The sequence below is a fragment of the Ciconia boyciana genome, chromosome 21 (assembly GCF_034638445.1).
Source record: "Ciconia boyciana chromosome 21, ASM3463844v1, whole genome shotgun sequence".
Lineage (NCBI taxonomy): Eukaryota > Metazoa > Chordata > Aves > Ciconiiformes > Ciconiidae > Ciconia > Ciconia boyciana.
In genome coordinates this window covers 7,236,800-7,259,319 of record NC_132954.1, presented here as the reverse complement: position 1 = coordinate 7,259,319, position 22,520 = coordinate 7,236,800, and the positions used below count along the sequence as shown (strand labels likewise).

The 22,520-nt window shown below is 38.8% G+C and overlaps 1 protein-coding gene across 3 annotated transcripts in view; it reads right to left on the bottom strand.

The window, feature by feature from the left end:
* Window positions 1-22,520, bottom strand: part of THRAP3 (thyroid hormone receptor associated protein 3) — a 33,620-nt gene that overhangs the window by 5,554 nt on the left and 5,546 nt on the right. For 2 of the 3 annotated variants that reach the window (XM_072885189.1, XM_072885187.1), the window contains exons 3-9: window positions 16,848-16,933; window positions 9,920-10,081; window positions 5,513-6,418; window positions 3,310-4,050; window positions 2,210-2,382; window positions 1,655-1,766; window positions 1,329-1,413 (exon numbers count right to left, since the gene is read on the bottom strand). In XM_072885189.1, the coding sequence (XP_072741290.1) occupies window positions 1,329-1,413; window positions 1,655-1,766; window positions 2,210-2,382; window positions 3,310-4,050; window positions 5,513-6,418; window positions 9,920-10,056 (2,154 nt within the window). In that variant the 5' untranslated portion in view covers window positions 10,057-10,081; window positions 16,848-16,933. The remainder of the gene's footprint in view (window positions 1-1,328; window positions 1,414-1,654; window positions 1,767-2,209; window positions 2,383-3,309; window positions 4,051-5,512; window positions 6,419-9,919; window positions 10,082-16,847; window positions 16,934-22,520) is intronic. The other variant, XM_072885188.1, reaches the window with a different exon arrangement.

Here is a 22,520-nt window from a genome sequence, read left to right as displayed (position 1 = left end):
GGCTGTGGTTCTGACAAACATTTAACCAAGTAGCAGTACGTCTGTGGGAAGCCTGTACACGATGTTGCTAGCAACAACATACAGCCTCCACGGCTGTGCTCAGCGATTGCTACTTTATTTACACAATACTAATCTTGGGAACTGTATGACTTGATATGCAACATACATCATATTAATCGTCTTGAATTAAATACAAAAGGATTAGTAATTCTCTAGCTATTAAATTTTTTACTTACATGAGTTTCTAAACACTTTTTTGTTTAAATAAATATGTCATATAACGCAGGAGTGAGAGCAGGCGTTTTGTTTTGGTATTTTGCTCTTCTACTTTCCCCAGGCAAAGAGCTTTAATTTCTACTCTGAGAATAAAACTGCTCCCAACACGATGGATGACAGATAAGTGACAAAATCAGCAGCAGCTCCCTTATGTGGTACAGCAAACACCTATTTGGGTTTGTGAGGGCACGTCTGTTTCACGGAAGGCTGGCGAGCTGTTTGGAAACCACGTTTATAATACACTCTGCCAAGCTGATGCTCAGAGTTCAGGCCCATCAAATCCATCTCACCATCGTCCATGTCAAGCCACAAGTGTGTTTGGAAAAAATCGAAAACAAATATGAAACAAGTAAGGTTTCAGCAGGACTGTTTAAAATCTCTTCAACGTTCAACGTAAATATGTATGAAGGTGAATAAACAAAGGTTAAAATCCCAAACATTTTACGTTAAGCCATTTTTATGATTGTTTACAGTGAGTGCAATGGCTTAACATTCATCTACTCAGAAAAGCTAATATACTAAATTCCAAATGGTCTGGATCTACTAAAACAAGTGCTGAATGTTAAAGTAACAGCAATCAACAGAAATGGTACAGTAAGTTGTTAGAACAAAATTTATAATCTGCTTAATAGTGTATTTGTTTTAGATAAGTATTTAGTTTTACTTTCCTCTTTTTGACATGCATGTCTTTTTGAAAACATGGTTGGAAATATTGCATGTATACAATTGATTTAATAATACTTACAAGCAGAAAAATATCACAAAAAGTCTCTTCTCTCATCATGGGCACTTGTTCCAAAAATCCTCTCTTTTTTCTCAAGCTCACCTCAATTGACTTTGGGGTCATTTACCATAGTCTAACCACTTCACAAAGGTTGTTGATACATTTTTAATAAAAATTAACCCTTTGTAGTTCATTTTTAGAATTATGCCCATCCTTAAAAGAAAAACACAAACTTAAGTAGAGAGTAATTTAAACAAAAACATCACTGTTAAGTTCATGCCCAATGCACTCATTTTGTTGAATTAAACTAATCAGAGTAACAGTTCACCTTGAAGCCAGGGTCTCTGGAACTTTTCGTTTCCTCTTGAGAGAATCCATGTTTTCTAAAAGTACTGGGAGATATATCTATCCTCCTAAAAGTAAAGAAAGTATAGATATCATCTTGCTCATAAGAAGAATCTGAAGTTTTTAAATCAAATGTCATTTAGAGCAGAGCAATTTTTTCCAAAGGTACTCAAAACTCTCCATATTTTTCCATTTTTTTGCTGAAGCTAGTTATAGATATACTTGAATTATTCCAGAATCATTCCAGAGTTTAAGAGAAGGAAATCTGAAATACCCCTGAAGTGTTAGACAGTGTCTAATGGCACCAACCTGTGGATTTCAGGGCTCTTTTTGTTTTTAGCTGCATCTTGTTCCATTCCTTTCTTTAGATATTTGGTAAAGCGTTCATTCAGTGTCATTCCTGAAGACCCAAAGTGATGCTCTGTTGGGGGTTTGAGTAAACAATGCCAAAATATTAATACCTTTTTTGTAAAAAGACAAAGCGCATCAGTCCTACAGCTTGGTCAAATTCAGATGGAGGACACGTGCACGCTGGTGAACAGCTCTAACTAATGCTACTGACAAATTTCAATCTTGAACTTAACCATTTATTCAAGCGAGTCACAAATTCACTAGAATACACAAATTCTAAGTCACAGTCTCTCCGAATACTGCTCAAGTAAAAACAAGAATGCCTCTTCTGCCTTTCCAGAAGAAAAGTCATTTCTGTAAATAAAGACGACTCCCAGTCAGGCTGCTATTCTCATCTATGGCATATCTGCTGGAAAACAACTCTTTCAGCATTAACTAGAGTACATGAAACCCACTTATTTGGGCAAGGGAGGAGTGAACCTTCATCTGAGGATACATGGACTTCTGACCTACCTCTTACATGATGGACGATAGTCACTATATGTTGAGCAAACAGTTCAGAAGGACTTCGTTGAGACTGAGCAGACTGAATATGATGGAAAATCGAACGAAATTCTTGCTCTTTTTTGTTGCTGTGCACAAGGTCACGACATAGCTTGCGTTCCTGAGCCAATATGCCACTTGGACTAGAAAAAGAACAGAGCATGTGAAATAGAAGAACAGGGTAAAGGGAAGCAGTTTAAGATGACTAATGTTTCAGAAGTTGGAAGCTGATTACATTTTTTATGTAGTACTATGAAGGCACCTAAGAACATTCAATAGCATGAGCAGGACGCTTATTTAAACATCTCTAAAACACACTGATCTAGGTTACTGTAGTAATTCAGGTCACTTGTTATTCTGTATTTGGAGGGCTGTGCAGGTATTAAACCCTGACATCCTGTGAAACATGAGCCCATTCTTACACCACTAGCTGGCTGTGATCTTTCGCTACTGTTCCTGAATTCTAGATTAACCTCTAACATCCCACAGAGCATATTAACACTTACTGGCTACTGCTGTACAAATGTATTTTCTGGAATAACTTTTCCCTGTCTTAAAATTTCTTGAAGCACTGCTGAAGTGGCTCTCAGAGGTTCCTAGAGTTTCAGTAATGCTATGTCAAGAGTAAGAGTAGTTAAACACACTCCAGAGAATCAAATGCTGTTTAAGCGGCACTGTAACATTACCGTACCACCAAGCTTCTAGCAGCAAGAAGCCACCGAGTACCTAACTCTTTCCAGAGCGCAGTGTAGCATGGAACTTGATGCAGAAGCATTTACATTCTGAACTAATCTTACATCTAGTCAGAAAAGACTAGGAAACATTGTTTAACGTTCATGCTATACTTTCACCATCTGCAAACTGGTAACCCCTCTAACCTCCCACCACAAAAAAAGGGTCACACGAGTATTATAATGCCAGAAAAAAATTAACCTCTATCTCCAAAAAATGCAGATTGTGATGCAATATTATTTAGCCTTCCTCACACTTGGTAAGCATATGAGAATCTCAGGAAGAGAAACAGGAAAAAACCCACTATTTAGACTTCTTAAAACATAGCAAGTACTTACCGTGCAAGATCTTCATCAAAGGAATCCATTCGAATATTGACCTGGGCCTCACGAGTAATGGAAAAGGAGGATTTGCCAGGAGCCAGCCCCTCTACTTTGGTGCCTGGTTTCTCCTTTACCTCAGAAGCCTTCCTTGGTGGGGGGGAAGAACTTTTTTCCTGGCTTGATTTGTAAGTGGTCACTCTAAAATTCTTTTCAGGAACAAAACCCCTGTGACCTGGTTCAGCTCTCTTGGATGCTGGTCTCTCTTCTTTTTTTGATCTTTCAGAATAGCTTTCCTCCTCCATTTCATCAGGTTTCCTTTGCTTCTCTTTTCCGGGTGGCAAGAACACCACGCCTTCCCATTTTCCTGGCCTATCCTCCTCTTGACTTTTACTTGAAGTTGCTACGACTTTAGACATAAATTTGGGCTCATCATCAAATTCTGAATCTTTTCGGCCCTTTGCCTTGTCTTTCTTCTCCTGCTCATCTGTTTCCTCTTTGCCATAATGACTTTCCTTGTGGAACTCCGGGACCTTTAGCTTGTCAAAGTCATCCCGGAACTTGTACCGCTTGGGCGACTGGCTGCCGCGGTATCCCTTCTCGGAGTCTGCTTTGGATGCATAGGAGTCAGATTTTGCCTTTCCGTCTGTTGATCCCAACTCAGAGAAATTCCCTTTTTCTTTAGTTTTTTCTTTTTCAACATTTGTTACTTTCTGTTCTTTGTCTTTCCCATTCTCAGTCTTCTGCTCTTCCAGATACCTGTTCATAAAACAGACATTACAGTAGTTCTCTTATTAAAAATCAAAGAGGTTAATACTTCAGTTGAAAGCAGTCAAATTTTAGAGAACACCAAGCTATGCATGTACAGAAAGCTGTCTCTAGGCCCTAAAATAGTTAAAATGCAAAGCAGATTACTCAGCCTGCATTTAGACTTTCAGTTCTCAATAAATTCAGCAAATGTAGAAGAAAATGGATATGCAGAACTGATGAAATGAGGCTTAAGAACAAATAAAAAACAGCTTACCCACAGATTCATTTTAAGGAAAATAGTAACATCTTACCCAATCGGTTTATTTACTTACAAACCTGGTTCAGGAGAACAACACATCAAAACTTTCAAACTGGGCTGTTCTGCTTTAAACAACACACTGGAAATAAAAGCCTCAAAAGCTACTTCAAATTTTGGATGCAAGTTTCATAGGTAAGCTAAATATTTCATGACAGACTGTAAATACAAATAAAAGCAAAAAGGTTAACAGAGGAGAATACTTATTTTGCTGGGAGAAGACAAAACACTTCTAGTGAGAACAACCATTTAGCTAGTTTAAAGCATCAGAACTATGTTTTAAAGCATTCATTAAGCAAAACCCTAGCTTTGAGGAAACAGCAGTAAAGCCCAAGGACATTAGTTCAGTGCTTTGGAAAGCCCAAGCAAGTTACAGCTTTTTTTTTTTCTTCTTTTTAAATTTCAGACATCCTTGACAGAGAATCAGTTCAAAATAACTTTAAAAATAATAAAAGATTTAAAAACTTGTGAATGCTACTGTGTCTTTTAAAACAAAGTGTCACCTTCAGGCACAAATCTGCAGTGGACTAACCAAGCAAACAGAAACATGGTAAGTTGAAGCCTTTTGTATGGAAGGATGTCTTCATTTTAGTGATGATCTTGGTGCTTTTGTTTCTTGTACTACCCACATACACAGGCACAAGCATCGCACCTACACCTGCCTTAGGCTGCTTGCAGCAGGACATGCAGTAAGATTTAATTAAATTTTGCTCATTTATAATATCTTATGCAATTCAAGAATGCAATACTAAAAAAATGCCTTTAACTGAAAAGTAAATAACTTAGCAATGCAAGCTTCCAGTGTGCAGTGTTAGGTTGCTAGAAAATCTCATCGGGCACATCTTCACTTCAAGTGTTCACAAGCTATGAGCATTTTTGCAGGGAACCTACGCAATCTTTAGAACTATCCAAGTCAGAAAACTAACTCCAACTTCCTACAACACAGGGCCAGGTCTGTATTTTGTTCTATACTTTAGACAGCACACAGCCTAAACAGCTGGCAGCTTGCTAGCATGGCACCCTGCACACACTGGGGCCTCATTCTAGCTGGAGCCTGCACACACACCGAGAACCCTCACAGTGCTCACAGAGAGCCCTACACATGCAAGCTGGCTTGTCAAAAAATACTGCAGCACAAGGAAATGCATCACTTGCCTTTTTGAGAAGGCTCCTCCTCCAGGAGCTGTGGTTTCCTCCTTCTGAGATGTACTGTAAATCGAACTGATTGGCGTTGGACTTTTGCACACAGGGCTCTTCCTTGTTGGGCTCAAACCTGCCGAGCCATGGTCAAATGGACTCTGATGAGAGCCTGCCTGAAAGGAGGTGCTGCTGCTTTGTAAAGCAGAGCTCATCTGTGATGGGTTGGACAGTGGAGGGCTCGACTTCTGCAATGGACTTGGCCGAGGAGAACGACGCCTCACCACAACTGACTGGAGAGGGCTTTTTAATGCAGGACTGCGTTCCCTTGGGCTAAGTTCAGACACAGAAGCTCTTGACGCTGAACTTGTACCATAGGTGGTCACATCTTGCCATGGTTTTGATCCCTCAGATGCCTTGACATCTTGAGCCACTGCTCCTGAAAATGGCTGCTCCTTAGACTCATCAGCTTGATTATCTCCTGCAGCCTGAGATGACCGGGCATCCTTGGAAGATGACTTTTTCTCCTTTCCAGATTTACGCTTGGAAGACTCAACTCGGCTATGATTTGAGGAAGACCGGGAAGAGGAAGACCTCCTTGACCGATCAGAAGATGACTTATCAGAATTTCTAGAATGACTTCTAGACCTTGGTGAAGGAGACCTTCTCTTGGGTGAACGAGAGCGTGACCTCCCTCTACGAGGGCTATACGCTTGGCGATAATTTTGCCAGTTTGACCTGTAATTCCCATATCCTCCTCGGTTATACTGGCCCCATGGATAAAACCCTCGATTTCGGCCACGAAAATAATACGGTCTCCTGTATCCTCTATTATGACCTCTGAAATCCCGGTTCTGATAGACTCTCGGATGGTTCCTTTCTCTGTTATGAGATGGAGAATATGATCTTGAACGGGACCTAGAACTGATAAAAGAAAAAAAATTACACAAACATTTTAAAGTTTATTCTTCTGTCACAACTTTTTATTCAAAACCTTATAAAAAAGAATTTGAAAAATTCATTCTAAGCTTTTAAAAGTAATTTCTTTGGTCTACCCTCATCCAGTTGTTGTTACACTTTGCCCTCAATAAATTGCAGTGGAAATAACTTGTATCTGTGATACTGCCAAACAAATATTTAACTTCAGGATCACTGCAGAGACCATGATGAGTACATGTTGCTCTTCATTTTTCTAGGATGAACATGGCTGCTATCCAGCTTCAGAAAAAGTAACATATCCCAGACTTCCAGCCCTTTACAACTCAAGGTCAAAGTTATACCTCACCTTAGACCTCCTCCACAAAGAAGTATTTCTTTATGCATGTCATGCTACCATTACTGGAACAGATCCAAAATCTTCCTGTTGTGTCCCTCAGTTATCTCATGTGCTTTTGAAATTCTGATAATCAAGATGAAACCCCACTTCTTTGCCAGGTGAGTTAAATAAATTGCTACACCTCAACACGAGAAGAGCAGTACTGGAGCAAACAGCACACTGCTCTATGGTTTTAAGTTTCAAAACGTGCACCCTTTGCCACAATTCAGAAGCTGGAGCTCCAAACAAGCGGGACAGCAGAGGGATGCGCTCGCTCTCCAGCCTGATGCCGCGAGATGGCACTGTTCAGTGTCCCTCTGCTCGCCTCCACACCATGCAAGAACATTCATACAGGACTGAATCCAAGACAAGCACAAAGCCTGTAAGAATACAGATTTAAGTGGCAAAACATTAAGGGCCAATTGTTCCAACAGTCTCTTCCACTAAGTTTTTGGAGCTGCAGTTGTGTAACTGTTTAAAAGCCTCACTGTAGCTCAGGGTTAAATGCCAGCTTTACAGTAAGTGTTTCACAGCTGTTGGAAAAACACAAACTTCTGCTAAGTCTGATATTTTAGCAACTTTACGTTAGTAAAGCAGAGAAAGTGTCCAAACTACTAAGTTTAAATAGAAAAGAGATTTTTCCAAATGGCATGTTAGTAAATAATATTCATTGAAACCATTCCCACAGTCCCTTCTGACATTAAGAGAGCACCAGTCAGCTCTAAAACTCTGACGGGTCATACTCCAATAGACATGTACTTCTTTTACAGACTGGCAATACGCAACTCACTGCTGCCCCCTCTCCACTCACACCCCAAACTCCCATACCGTAAGGGAGTACAACGCTGCCGTTAGAATTCCTACAAGATTAGCGTACACCCATGCAGAGACAAACTTCAGTTTTGTTTTTATTTTTTCCACCTATTAAATACATTAGTTTAGCAGGAAACAGTTTACTCATACTATAGTCATTGCTAGCAAACAGTTTAATGATAATTTTAACATATGCTTCATCCTTTACTTCAAACAACCAAAAAACCCACGCAACTTATCTGAGACACTTCCTCATTCGAACAACGATGAGACAGAAAAGCACAGAGGCAGATGGCAAGAACCAATTATAACAAGCCCGAGTCAAAAGCACTAAGAACACATATGCTCCCACTTTCAGACAACTGCTGCATTTGTGATCAATTACCAGCAAGGGACCTGTCGTACAAGGCTTCCAAAATCTGTTCTATCATTTTAGAGAGGCTTGCAGCAGGAAAATTTCACTCCAAAAGTTGCAGAGATTATTTACAAGAAATCTTTTTAGAAAAACACAGTAAACGTTATGCAAAAGAAACACTGCCAGTAACAAATCTGCCAACTCTGACAGCCCCTGAAGCTAGCCAGCTAATACACACTGCTCCAGTTCTAAAGCATCTACCATTTTACAATAGGTAAAAACAAAAAATAAAGTCATAAAGAAAACAAGAAATATTAGTCAGACTCCAACATGGCAATACAACTTAGAACAAACAGTAAATCTACCAAATGAAGAGTAAAACAATTTGTGGTGTATGCTGAAGTACACAATAATGGACTTTTATGCCAAGATACCACGAGACCTACCTCAGAGAATATCCTAACGCCATACAAGATGACTTGCCTGTACTAACCCCCTCCATTTTGATTCTTTTTTTTAAAAAAATGAGTTATTTACAAAGCATAAGTAGATTCAGCAGCAGCACAGAGGAAACAATCATGTTTGCACAGGGTGCCTTTGTTTTCAACTGTCAAAGTTCCTTCATAGCCAGGCAGATATTCCCAAATGACCACGTATCTTCCAGCATTCCAGCTTCCTTCTGCAAAGAACTCTGTTTGACTCAAGTCTCCGCCTCTAATTTAGTTTTGTCATGTCCTTCTCTCTCCAACTGTACATATGTTAGAGCCTCTGCATTTTAAAAATCTCTTTAATTGTTAACAGTTGCATGTGTTTACAGCCTAATGATTTTCAAAATATGTGTTATTAATTTAAGATTAGTGAAAAAGCAACTGAACATCATTATACCCAATCCAACTGGAATGTCTTTGTCAGATACAAAATGCTTAGCCAAAAGAAAAGGAAAAAACAGATATCCTGATATCCAAGGAAGAGATGAGCCTTTCACTGGCCTGACCAGAAGCAATTCAGGGAGGTAAGAACAACTATTATGCACATTAATGATTTCTCAAAATTAACTGCAGTGAAATTAGCTTTATCTACTTTATCAATCCAGAATTATAATTTCTGTTAACTGATTCCTGTATATTGAGGGGAGGGGCAGGGAAACAACAACAAAAATTGCCCCTACCTTTCATAGCAGTAAGTTAAACTGACATTACAACTCATTTCAATTCATTTTTAGAAAGAGGAGGAAAGCATGCAACGTCTACAAAGGCCCCTCAAGTCTGGGACTGATTAAATTAAAAGCTTAAAAAAAGCCAAAGATAACATAATAAAAAGAATTTTTATTTAACATAAACACATAAACAAAATAAAAGGAGCACATTTTGCTATGGACCTTCCCAACTCTTCTTCCCCACTCTAACTACAGAACACGCACTTAAACTCTCTCACAGCAGTAAAGCAAATGTCTGATCAAAAGCATCTCAAAACAATCTCAGGTCAGGATAAAAAGCTATGATTTTTTGCACTTTGTCCTGCTTTGGCAATTTCAACCACCATCATTAACCATGAGTACTTGTAATATTCCACTGTGGACTGTATCCCTGACAAAGTGAACTGTACTAACAAAAACACCTTCTGATTTAACTGTACATTAGAGTACCTGTTAGTACTCTATATTAGGGGAAAAAGACCTGCACAGAAAAAGAAAATTATTGTTCACCAAAAACATGCTACAGAGACCAGATTAAGAGCTCAAAAGAAGTATCTTGGCAATGCTGAGAAACAGTTACAATTCAAAACAGTACAGGTTGGCAGGAAACAACCTAAGACAGGACACTATCTGTCCTAGAATCTAATCAGTCTTTCCCTGGAAAAGAATTAAGTGACAAACCATCTGAACAGGACAGAGAGGAAAAACACAGTTACACCCTTTGGCTTCAGAGCTGCATGCACTTACCTAAGTCTGCGTTTTCTTGACCGTGAGACCGAACGAGAACGGGAGCGAGACTTGGAGAAGGAGCGTGAGCGTGATCTTGATCCAGACCTCGAACGGGAAGAACGGGATCCAGATTTTGATTTGTTAGTTTTAGACATCTTTGCAAGCACCTGTCAGTTGTACCTGAAGGAAACAGGGAAATAGAAGTATTTGAAAAAATGAAGCCACGCAGCAGATTTGAGAGAACAGGCAACATCTGGCAACCTGACAAACTACAGAGTGACATGAAGCTTGATAAGACTGGCAATATGAATGTTTGAAGTGGCTGCCTAATAACAGATGAATGGCGTTGGGCTCAGAATAGAAGGTTTATTTCAGTCTAAGGAGGAAATCTGCAAAAAGAATAAAAGGTTTTCAACCCCAAGTAATTACAAATTTGAGTGCTGCAGTTGAAAGCAGCAAGTTAATGCAAAACCCAGGAACAGGCAGAGGCCATGCCGCTAGCTTAAGCAAGAATACCTTTAAAGAGACAAACCATTTCATTTCAGTCACATCACTATCAACACAGCCAGCTGTCACTGGTTTAAAGAACAAAGAAATAAAAAGGCTTACCATCAAAAAACCAAAAACCCCACCCCCCAAAGTCCTCTCTAAATTTTCAGAAGGAATCACGAACAAAAACGATAATCCAAGATAGAGGAACATGACCCTATTTGCACAGATCTGCCTCGCTATGAACACTCAGGTTAAATCCTGGACCTACGTGACCTGTCTGCTTGTGCAGTTTATGCAGTTGCTATGATCAGTTACAAGCATGTATCATCCAGTGAGGAGTTCTGTTGCAGCCAGAATAACATAGTCATCCTTCCAAATATTCACTGAGCAGAAGAGATTACACTGTAGCATTAAATGACTTGAAATAGCTGTAATTATGAATTACCTGGGCTATTTTCAGGCACGTATGCAGGTAAAGGTTAAAGAGCCCCTTAAAAGATGTTTCAAGGAATACAGTTTGACCACATAATTGTTTCAGTTACACCCTACCTGATCTGTTCCCTTGTAAACATCAACTTTATATCAACAAGCAAGATTTTCTAAAGGATTTTCATCATCTCTTACCTCCAGGGAAATAAAAATGTTCAGGACTATTAATTTAAGAGGGGTGAGCATCATATTGTTTACATTTGAAGGCTGGTGCAAATTTTGATAAAATTCAAAATGCTGTATTTCTTTCAGCTGGTCAGACTTTCCTGTCAGTATCCAAAAAAGTCAAATGCATGACACACGGTTTTGCAGCTTCCGACAGGGACTTTCACAAACTTTCCCCTTCATGCTACCAACAACCTCCTTTTGTGACCTCCCTTCCACGAAGGGCTGTGGAAGCAAACCCAGCGCACCAGAGACGGGAAGAGCTCTACTGCCTTTTCTGCCCAGCCATTACAGTGCTTCCCAACTGCAGTAACTGTTGACCTATTTAATCACGGTATCCAGCCATAAACAAAATTCCTTACAATTTAAAATCTGATCATGCTGCAAAATATGCTGGAGCATATTTTGCAGCAAAATATTTTGAACCAACAGGGATTCAAAAGAATTCAAAAGAATCCCTGTTGGTTCCAGTACAGTTCTTTAGGTTAAATGGAAAATGCTTTGGCCCCTGACTTGGCAAGGAGGAAGGGGACTCCGCTCTCTTGCTCCTCACATTAAATTCCCAGTCTCCTTTATTTCCATTCCTAGAAACTGGAGGTTTCGGTAGTGGGCTGGAAAAGGGACTAAGGGCTAGTTTGAGTTAAGTGTTTGGATTGTCAAGTATTCCACATTAGCAGTTGGTATCAAGATTTGAACTCCGCAATTCCAGGAGGCAGCTGACAAAACTGAGAAGAAAACCTACTCTCTTTAAACAATCCATAAATGTCATTCACAACATCAGAAGCAATTTATTTAGCATTTAACAGAATTCTTTAGGAATTTCTACAAGAAATTACATTTTGTCCCCTCAAAGTTAGTAAGATATTGCATATCTCTCACGTTACTTACAGAAGCTCAAAATATCTGAGCGCCACAAAGGACCATATAGTAAAAATCTAATCAATGTTTTTAACATACACAGCAGTCCACAAATGCCTGTGACCCCTTAACAATCTGCTCTGTTTAAGTAAGCAGAAATAGGTTGCTGCCCTAGGAGAGAACAAAATAAACACTGTGCAAGTACATGAGATCATGGAGTCCGAGAAAACTGAGCATCAATAATTGTTGTGATGGTCCAGAGATTACATACTGTAAGACAGTTTAATTTTTTATTTCAATGGCTAAAAAGCATCTCCAATCATGAAATGAACAAAGAACAAAACCTGAGCATCTGCGAAACAAACGCTCTACAATGTTCACTGCCCACATTCTAGAAGAGGGGAAAAACCAAGATTGCTCTGGGAATTAGGAAAAGGATTGTAAAGACAAAATTTGCATTAACTAAGTATTGCATAAAAGTTATCAACAAGCTTTTCAGCAAAAGTGACTAATGAATAAGAGCCAGAAAGAAAAAAGGAACTATATTAGTACAACTTTATCCTTTCTTTCACCTACTGATTAAAAATAGAGACATTTGGGTATATAAACACAACTGATCCAGTACTTCTGCTGCTGTATCCATTTTAAGCAAACTCCAGTGGACTGACTTGCAATGTCTTCGCTTTCAGTCACTCTCCAAAGCCAAATTACATATATGGTTACCAAATACTCCAGCTACTGCCAGGGCACTTTCAGGAACAGCACCACGCCTGTCACAGGAGCAACTGCTGGGAAAGTGGGTTGTTGTTCATCATGAGAGCTGGCGCTTTCCAGAAACAGGAAGTTGGCTTTTATTTAAAATATCATATTAGTGTAGTGAAAGGGAAGAATGGGAACATGTGAAGTTGCTATATCAATTCAACTGACGTATTTTAATATATTCCACACTAGAAAGTATGTCAGGGAAAAAAGAAAAAAAAAATTTAATGTTTCCTGTTTTATTAGGAAAAAATAAATCGCACCAGGGTTGAAAAAAATCAAAAAGCGCTACCACTGAAGAAGCAAAGTTCATTCTCATGCATGGTCATTTTTCAGGGAAATAATGTGTGAAAGGACCATTTATAAATACTACCTTTTAATTTACTAAATACATCTGTTGAAACAGCAACATTTCCTAGTCTGTTGGCCAAAACAATCAAAAGTTTAGCACAGTAAACCAAAACATGGAAGAGAAGCAGAAGAAACAAATGGTAACAGGAACTACTAGAAGATATAAGAAGATTATCTAAATTGCCTCTCAGAATCAGAGAGCTGCTCCCAACTGAATCCTGAGGGGCTTTGATACAATAAAATCAGAAAAAAGCTACATTCTGTAAGGAGATTACAAATATATCCAATCAACTGTGTAATTTCAGGATAGCTCTCTACTAAATGACAACCCTGTAGTTCAAGAACAAACTACACTTCAACATATTGTCATCTGTAAGTTATCTTTATTTACACTGAACTCCATACTGCTTGAAATATTTTAATAGACTAATATAATTAAAACAGCTTTCTCCACAGTTCTTCTGTGTTGCGCCTCTTCTGAAATAAATCATTTTCCAAAAAGCACATGGTTAGAGCTGACTGGCCAAGCAGAGTAAGTGTGGCAGTAACTCTCAGCAAGTCCTGAGACAGCTCCAAAACAGATTTTAAAAGTATCACTTGCTTTAAGCTGTTTAAGAGCCATTGTATTTTACTTTGATCCACAGCACTTACTAGCCAAACATTAGTTTGGTATGTGTGATGTGTGCCAAAAGTTCTGGTCTTAGAAAGTTTATCTTTGTCAATATTTTTAAAGTTGATTCATTCCTAACATGAGAGGTAACTCCTACTAGAATAGAAACTGAGTTGCTATGCTCTATCAGCACTCAAAAAGTTAAACAAACTAAACACTGGAGTCATTTCAGCTCCCCTGTGTTAAAACTGCACTTGTAAACTTATTGTGATATACATTTAGTTGTTCTAAGAATTAATGACTAACTCAGATAAAATGTGTTCAGCTGGTAAGCAAAAAAAAAAACTGTTCTGAAAGAATCTATTCTTATAAAACATCCGAAGGATTACTCCGATTTTAGAGACACCTGTAAATGAAGCAAAGGCAAACTGTGAAAGCAGCGGTGGCTGCTCACTTACCATTTGGATTTTCCCACTGAACACGCTGCTGTGCCCCCAAAGCACACACATGCATACAGCCTCACGGAGCTCACGGGGGATGCTGCTTTTCAAAACACTGGAAGGCAAAACCTGCCTGGTCCTGAGTGGGGACTGCACTAGAGGCATTTACACAGTGCTATGGAGACTTGTCGTTGGCAGTCTGCTCTGCCAGAGGTCACGTTTCCTTCCTGCTCACAGCTACAGAATTGCCTTCCCATGACGCTGGCTCCACCTCTACCTTGAAAGGGACACGGGTGATCCCTGCTTCCTGAGCCAGGTCTCACCTCCCAGCAGAGACAAGCGTGACTGCACACATCTGGAGGGCATGTGCTCCTGGAAACATTGCCAGGAATTTTCAAAATTGTTTTTTTGGTTTGTCTTTTCTGAAGACCCAGTTGTAGGCTGTCCAGCAGATCTTCCCAAGTAGCACAGACTCACATCCAAAAATATCGGCACTGATCCTGAGTGTGCTGAGTTTAAAAGTTCTGGTAAGGTATTACCCTATTGGAAAACAGACACTTCACAGCCTGTTTATCTGCCATAAAACTACACTGTATAACATACCTCATAATTCAACACACACCAAGTCTGAAGAAACAATTTGTATTTCAAATTAGTTTGCTAAATTAACTCATACCACACATTTAAAATTATGCAAGCCAGAGCTGAAATCACTGAGGTTGATCAGTGAAGGACATAATTAACAGCTAGCTGTTTAGTCTCCTGAAAGTACATTGCCAATGCAAATCATTAAGCATTATACATTTTTTTTTAGATTCTTCTTGTAAGAAACATGTACATTTCTGCAGAAAACATGAAAATCTGTAGATTCCCAAGTGCTGTGAGTACCACCAACTCAAAGGTGTAAAGTTCAGTCTTGTTTGAAAATGAGCAACAGCCAAAGCTTCATTGAACGGTAAGATTCAAACTGGCAAACATCTCTTACTGGAGTACACTGTTTTGAATCCTTCTTCCATAGTTTATGGAAAGTAAAGGCAGAGGGTTTGCTTGAGCTGTGAAAGCCTTTGACAGCAATCAGTAACTCAAGTGAATTTGATTTCTCACAGGAGAACATTGCGATAGTACTTATACCCCCTTCTTGGCATCAAAGATTTCCCACCCTGACCCCAAAGGCATACGCCTGGAACTCTTCACACCCGTTTCTTGTGAAGGAAAGCAGGCAACACAGGCTGATCAGTTCTGCATATAGCTTTAGTAATATTTATACAAGCTACTTCATTCTGGAAGTTCTTGAGCTGCTTTAAGATAACTTTTTTTTTGCCACACTAGAAACAGTGCCATTCGGAAAGGGAAGACTCTTACAAAGAAGGCTAACGCAGTAGAGAATGAGTTCTGGTCAAGAACTACAAGACTTCTGCCTTTACAAAACTGTTGTGAATCTTTAACATCTACAAAGAAAAAGCAATAAAAGCTTGGTTTGTGAGGATTTTATCCAAATCAGACCCATACTGTGAATTGTAGGCAACTCAAGTCATCTACCAATTGACAACAAAGGCCAGAGTCAACCCTCTTTGATGTTTAATAGTAACCTTTGTGGACAGTATTCTGCAGAGATCCGCTTCTACTTCTTAAAGAACTAGAACAAAAACTAACACAGGTGCCTCCGACTGAGGGTATTTCTGTTGATGTGCAGTTTGACCTTAGCAACAAGGCCCATGTAGAAAGTTCACATCCTGTCAATACAATGAATTGTTCATCTACATTCTAAACTTAATCTCTGTCATGACAGAGGTTACAAATGTTCTGTTTTACAATAATATTTTTAATGCAGACCAATTCTGTAACCCCGTTCACATGAGCCCTACTGACAAATAAAGGAGGGTTTTGAGATGGAGAACCAACAGCCTGGAAGCCTCTCAACTCTCAAAATAAGCGTTTCTTAAAATTTGGAGGGTATTTCAAGAAACAAAGTTTGCCTTCTCCATTTCTAAATCCTCATGGCAATCCATCATACCACTCAAAGCGGTGAAAACAATGGAAGAGCAAATGCTCCCACTAAGCCACCACAATGGACTTTACCCAGAAGACAAACTTTTGTCATGAAACAGTGTCAGGAAAGTTAATGTTTTACCTGTTTTAAGTCTCCTGGCAGAACCCCAAAGAACAGCTCAGCTCTGCTCCACAGCAATGAAAAAAACTCACTGTCAAGAGTCTCTTACTGCTGTACACTTCTGCTAGCTACCAAAGCTTCAGAATTTAATTATTCAGAATAGTTAAGGAGAACTTTTATGGCCCCTGACTGAAATCACTGCAATGCTTCAGCAAAGGAACAAATGGGGGCGTGAGGGGGGAGGAGAATATGGGGGTTTAATTTAGATCCGTATGACATTTAATAATCTGGGCAATTAAGGTATATAGGGGGAAGCACTCCTTTTCTCCCAAAAGCCACCAGGGTGTAAAACCAAAAATCACTCAACGTGGCATTAAAAAAAAAAAGTAGGTACTACTTCTTCCAGGACATCCAAGATTATTTCATATAAGGGTAAAATAGAACAATTCTGTAAGACAAGCCAATACATTCCAAGACATGAGGCTGAGTTTTTTCTTCAAAACCTGTATAGTCCTTTTAGCACAGCAACATTAACAATGAAAAAAGAATTCAACCAATACAGTTTAACTTGCAGTATGCCCAGGATAGAGGGGATACAAGAAGGTATATTCCAAATCCCAAGACTGTCAGTTTTACCACTTTTGAAGATTTTATTTTCTACTGTGTGCCTACCTGCTCAAGCAGGTTCACACCCTGCACCCTTCAACAGTCAGGTTTCACTGTCTCAGCTTTGTCAACTATGAAATCAGGAAGCAAACCTGAAATGAGAAGAAAATGCACTGAAACATCTTTGTACGTACATTGTTGTACTTACTGCCACCAATGATCCACAGGAGCCTAGCTTACTTAAGCTATCATCCAGTGCTGTACCCAAAACATTCATCATGTCTTAAGTATTTCAACAGAGCGCATACGTTGCAAGAGTTCATCGCCCACTTCACCATGAATTCTTTCATGTACTTTTATGAGGAACGTAGTTTCTAGAATGGTTATTCCTGCTTTCAAAATTTTAAGTCTACTTATTCCTTCCTTCCTCCACCTCCCCTGCCCCCCATCCCATCTCCTGTTACATACATACTAATCGCTGTCATTACATCGGTACAGCCATATTGCAGTAATTTCTCTCAGCTCATTTGTACGGTCTTACTGGATTCAGGACTAAGTATTTTCCCATATTGTTAAAGAGAATCCACAAGCCAAGAGAAAATTGTTTTCCTGACAAATTCATCCATCAGCATATCGCCGTCTTCAAAGGGTGCCACCAGTCCACTGTGAGCTGTTTTGACAGGTCTACAATTACATTTCAGTATCCTTCCATGCACTGCGAGAGGGGTGTAAGTTTTTAAAAAGAAAACAACAGTAAATACAACCTCATAAATTAGTCCGTGTTATTAAACCTCTGATCTAACAGCAGGAATGTCATTTACTCTGTGTTCAACCATAAAATAAACTTGTTTAAAGCTATTCATTTCTTCTGTTTACTTCATTGAAAAAAAGTTTCAAGGCTACTTGAAGATTAGACTTTCTCTGAAATGGCAATGAAGTCCTATTCTCACCCAAAAGGGAAGGTTGTATTGCAAGGCTTAGTGATTTCTAAATCATGCTTACCAATTTTTGAAAAAAGCCAAATAAAGAACACCACAGACTTTTTTTATTTTTACTGTTGTCATGTCCATCCATCTAAATGTCCATGAAAGAGAGAAATCTTGCCTTTTACCTTACAAAGATCTTTGACATTCAGCCTTTCACGGTGGCTACCAGAAAAAAAAATTGCCATAACCATTTTTTCTTGCTTTGTGATAAAACACTTGGGTTTTGTTTGTTTTTTTCACCTACTCCCCAAACACCAACATTACCACAAACTTTTGGTACAATCCACTGCACACAGATTCAAAGTTGGCTGAATTATCTTTCGTAAAAGAATAGTTTTCATATTTAGAGCACTACTACAAAAAAATGAACCAAGACAACACACAACAAGCAAGAACAGCTAACCTTTCTTCCAGATATGGAAAGCAAAGTAGGAAACGTGCTCAACGCTCTCTGCTGAAGCAGAAATCATAGTCCAGGAGTTTCTTATTCCAGAACACTGTAAAGAACATTTCTATATGCCAAGACATGGGTCAAATGAAGAACATTTCTAGTTTTCACAATGCCTTTTTCCAGGAATTTGTTTCCTATTTCCAACTGGCCTGTATTACTTTATGACTGTCTCTTTCCATCTTCTGCTCCTTTCTCTGAAGTCTTTTAAGCAGTACTCATCATTATTTCAGACCTTTCACAGATGTTAAAGCAGAACAGAACCACCATGGCGCTGTACAGAAAAGTCATCTAACAAAATGTTACAGCTGAAATTACTCCATCTCAAGCATGTCATCAAAGATTGCTATACCACGTAGCACCACAATTTGCCAGCTTAGAGAGAAAAACACAGCAGATATGTCCCTACCAAAAGAAGCAGTTTATTTGTCTTCATATCCGTCTATATTACACTGAGCATAAACACTAAGAACATTTGGAAACACGTGAAATGGCTTTGTACATACCTTAGAAGTGTGCACAGTGCTGCAAAACTCGTTACAGTAGTTTCAGTTTATTACACAGTGTTTACAAAACATTAACTTGCAAGTATTAAATATTTTGTAAAAGCATTTGTAGAAAGCTCTATATAATTGTGGTAGGAAAACAAAAATTTACTTGTTCCTTTCTGGCCAGCATTTAATGAAACTGTTACAGTTTATTTTGCTCTAAGACCCAAAGCAAACAAGATAGCACCTCATTAGAGAAAACATTCCTGCCTGGGCGTCTTGTCATCCATTGAGTGTTTGCTAGCACAAACATTCAGTTTGGGAAAAACAGCTGAACTGCTACTTTATTTGCTCACAACAGCCTTCGTTATCAGGGAACAAAAAAAATTAATTCTCCTTCAGCCAGCTCTACAATTCATAATCCTGAGCTCCAAAACCCAAACAAGATAAGTTAATTCTAAAAAAATCAAAACCTACAAAATGCCTTACAAAGTGTACTCTGTATAAGGCAACAGCAATCACTATGAAAACAGAACTACATAGTAAAAAACCAGTTTCGTTTCCCATAAAACAAGATTTCAACATTTGGATATAATACCTGAAAGGCTTACATCAATTTAAACTGTGGCAGCCTTTGTCCTAGCCAAGAAACTGCCTCTTTACAACTTAAAAACCCAGAAGATAAAAATTATTTATCACTGATTTATTTATTGCCATATCCCAATTTGTACTCTACAAAGATATCGAAGATACTGGAAAATGCTGACATGAACAGAAATGTCAGCACTGTGTTCTTTTTGAAAGCATTGAAAATAAGAAAGTAGCTATTTATAAACTTAAACAATAGTAATCACCTAAATCCAGGCCTAACAGAGGCAGAAAATCTGATCAAGCAATTAAAAATCCAGTCCTATACATGATCTGGTAACTCACAACCCTGTAAAAATCACCAGTTCTGTGCATTTTAATTCCCCTGCCTCCCAGAGAAGCAGAGGAGGTAAGTGGCATCTGTAGGTATGTCAGACGACTTGGGTAAGAATACCACTGTTAAGAACTGCGAAGTATTAGTTAAGATACAACAACAAAATAAAATAGGAAAAAGTGTCAAACAAAACACAACAGTAACTAACAACTGTCAGCATCTTTTAAAATTAATTTCAGTATGATCTTGTTTCGATTTAACTATCTACCTACAGAATAAGAGTTGCACTATGTCCAATACCAAATTGCTACTGGAACACCGAATAACAGTGATATGAAAAAATTGGTTAAATAAGCCAAACATGAGCTTCGGGACCAATGTAAAAACACATGTAGAACTGTAATAAATTTGGTCCTTAGTATTTCCTCTCACACTCAGGCTCAATACGCTTACTAAAAGCAGCCTGACACCAGTATCAAATCAGAGCAATCTTTATTTACTAGACAGGTACCTGGCAAAGAATAGAAGAGCTATTTTTTTTCCTGCAGCAAGTGCCCCAAAAGGCTATTTTTCATACCGGCCATTAATTCCCTGGAAAGATCTGCAGTCCACGCAGCACTTCACACTTGCACCTGTTGCGGCTGCTGCGGGGATCGCAGCACACTGGCAGCTCATGCAGCGGGACACAGCCAGAGAACACCCCGAAACCCCCCTCCCTTCAACCCAGCCATGGTTAGCAGGAAGACACACGACACCTGCTCTTCCCTTGCAGCTCCCAGATCTGTGTTTTATCAAAGAGCAAATCAAAATAATGCCCATAGCAGTTTGACTGTCACAAATTCCTCCATTAGATTAAAAGTTGAAAATAACATTCCTAAATCAGTTAAGTTTGACAACCATCAATATACTAAAGTGAACTAAAGGTCCTGTTCTAAAAAAGCAGTCCAGAAGCATGACAGATTAACCTTGCTATGCACAACAGCTATGTAAAATCCATTCCCCAGCAAGCTTTGTACACAGCAAAATCTCGTGCAGCTGCAGAACTGACTCGAAGTGGAAAAAAGTTGCAGCTATCTACATGTCAGAGCACACTGGAAGTGCCAGCAGTAACGTACAGAATACAGAAAGCACACACTGGCGTTGCTAGTTCAGAAATCAAAGTCTAATAATCCCACTTGCTACTTGATTCTTCCTTTTCCAGCTAAGGTTTGGTCTTACACCAAAAATTAAATATGCTCTTGATAACAGAACACTTAAGGGGAAGAAAAAAGAGCCACCTGCATAGCTCCCACTGCCAGCCTGGTGGACTGCAAATTCAAATGCTATTTCTAATCATCCAGTTCAAATTTCATTAGGGTAACAAAAAAGCAGAACAATTCCTCTAAATGAAGTATCCAGCGTATGTTTTCAGGAGATTAATGACACAAGTTAAACTAAAGCCTACAACTACACCTACCAACCTCCTCAACAAAAATTTTCTTGGACAAAGACTGCTAAAAACAAGAACAAAAACCCCAAACCAAAACAGTGTGTTCTACTTTAACACATGCCAAACACGCTTTGGGGGAAAAAAAGTTCAGATTATTCTGCCATGGCAAGAGAAGCAGTAGTTTGTCAATAGCAGTTCCAATTTCTCTCTAGTCTATATACTTTCAAAATTAAGATTTTCCTTCAAGCATGTTTGGGTTTTCACACTTTTAAATTAATCCCTAAAGAAGTTTAATATTGAGCTCCAGCCTTGGTTTTGGATAATTAGAAGCAGGTTCTATAGAATGGCTGCAAGACTATTTACAGGTTCTTCCAAAAAGGACCGATTCTGCAGATTGCAGTGCTGAACAATCCCTTTCCAAATAATTTGAGCAGCTATAAACACCAATTGGTGACTTTAATTCTGACATGAGTTACTTGGCTAAAAACTATTTTATGTATCTTTGAGCTTAAAAAGTCTTATGTTGTTATTCACACAGTTTAGTGACAGGGAGCTCAAAGAAAACAAATCCAAGAAAAAGCTGATTAGAAATCTGGATGTTTTTGTTACAAAAGTCAGGCAGCTGGATTTTCTGTTAAATGCGGAAGAAAAACATCCATAGTAAAAAAAAAAAATGGGGGCAGGGGAAACCTATTTCATCAGCTTTTTGCTTCCAAATCTACACAACCTGGGAACAGACAAGCATAAAAATCACATCTTTCTCAAAACCAATGGCTTCCTCACAGTGCAACCCTACTATTTTGAGCAGTTTTTGGATGTGAACTGAACCCTTGTCAAAACTGTTGGGGGTCTGTGAATCCTTGTGCCTGTACTTTCAGGACCCCCAAGAGACGCAAGAAACGGTCCAATTTACTTCACGTAAGAAAACTATTCACAAATCAGTTAATCAAAAGAATTCAAACTTGTGCATATTTGAAGTTATTGTGCTACTCCCCATGCAACAACGGAAGAAAAAACTGTGACCTCCAGTGAAGTTTTCAACCCTCTCAGTTCACTGCAGTCTGGAAACCAGCAGACTCTGCACACCAGTATTTCCTTCGTTAGAGTGACCACAATGAGCTTACAAAAATGTGGAAGTTATGCTTCCAAAGAAACAGCAAGTAATGTAAATAACAATTGAATCTGGGGCTCTTCGGAATATCTTCTGAAACACACAGTACAGTTACAGACAAAACTGAATCTGTCCTAAAGGATTACTACGCTTCACACATTTAACTTATGAAAATACAAGCTCCAGCAACTTTCATTTGTAAGCTGCAAAAAAAAAAAACACATTCACATATTTATTCTCAAGCCACCACTTGATTTATCTCTACTTTAACTTGTTTTCCCGTGAGGTAACGAGATTCAAGGAAAAGGATTTCCATGACTTGGTATAACATGAAAAGTTATTTAAAAAAATAAAA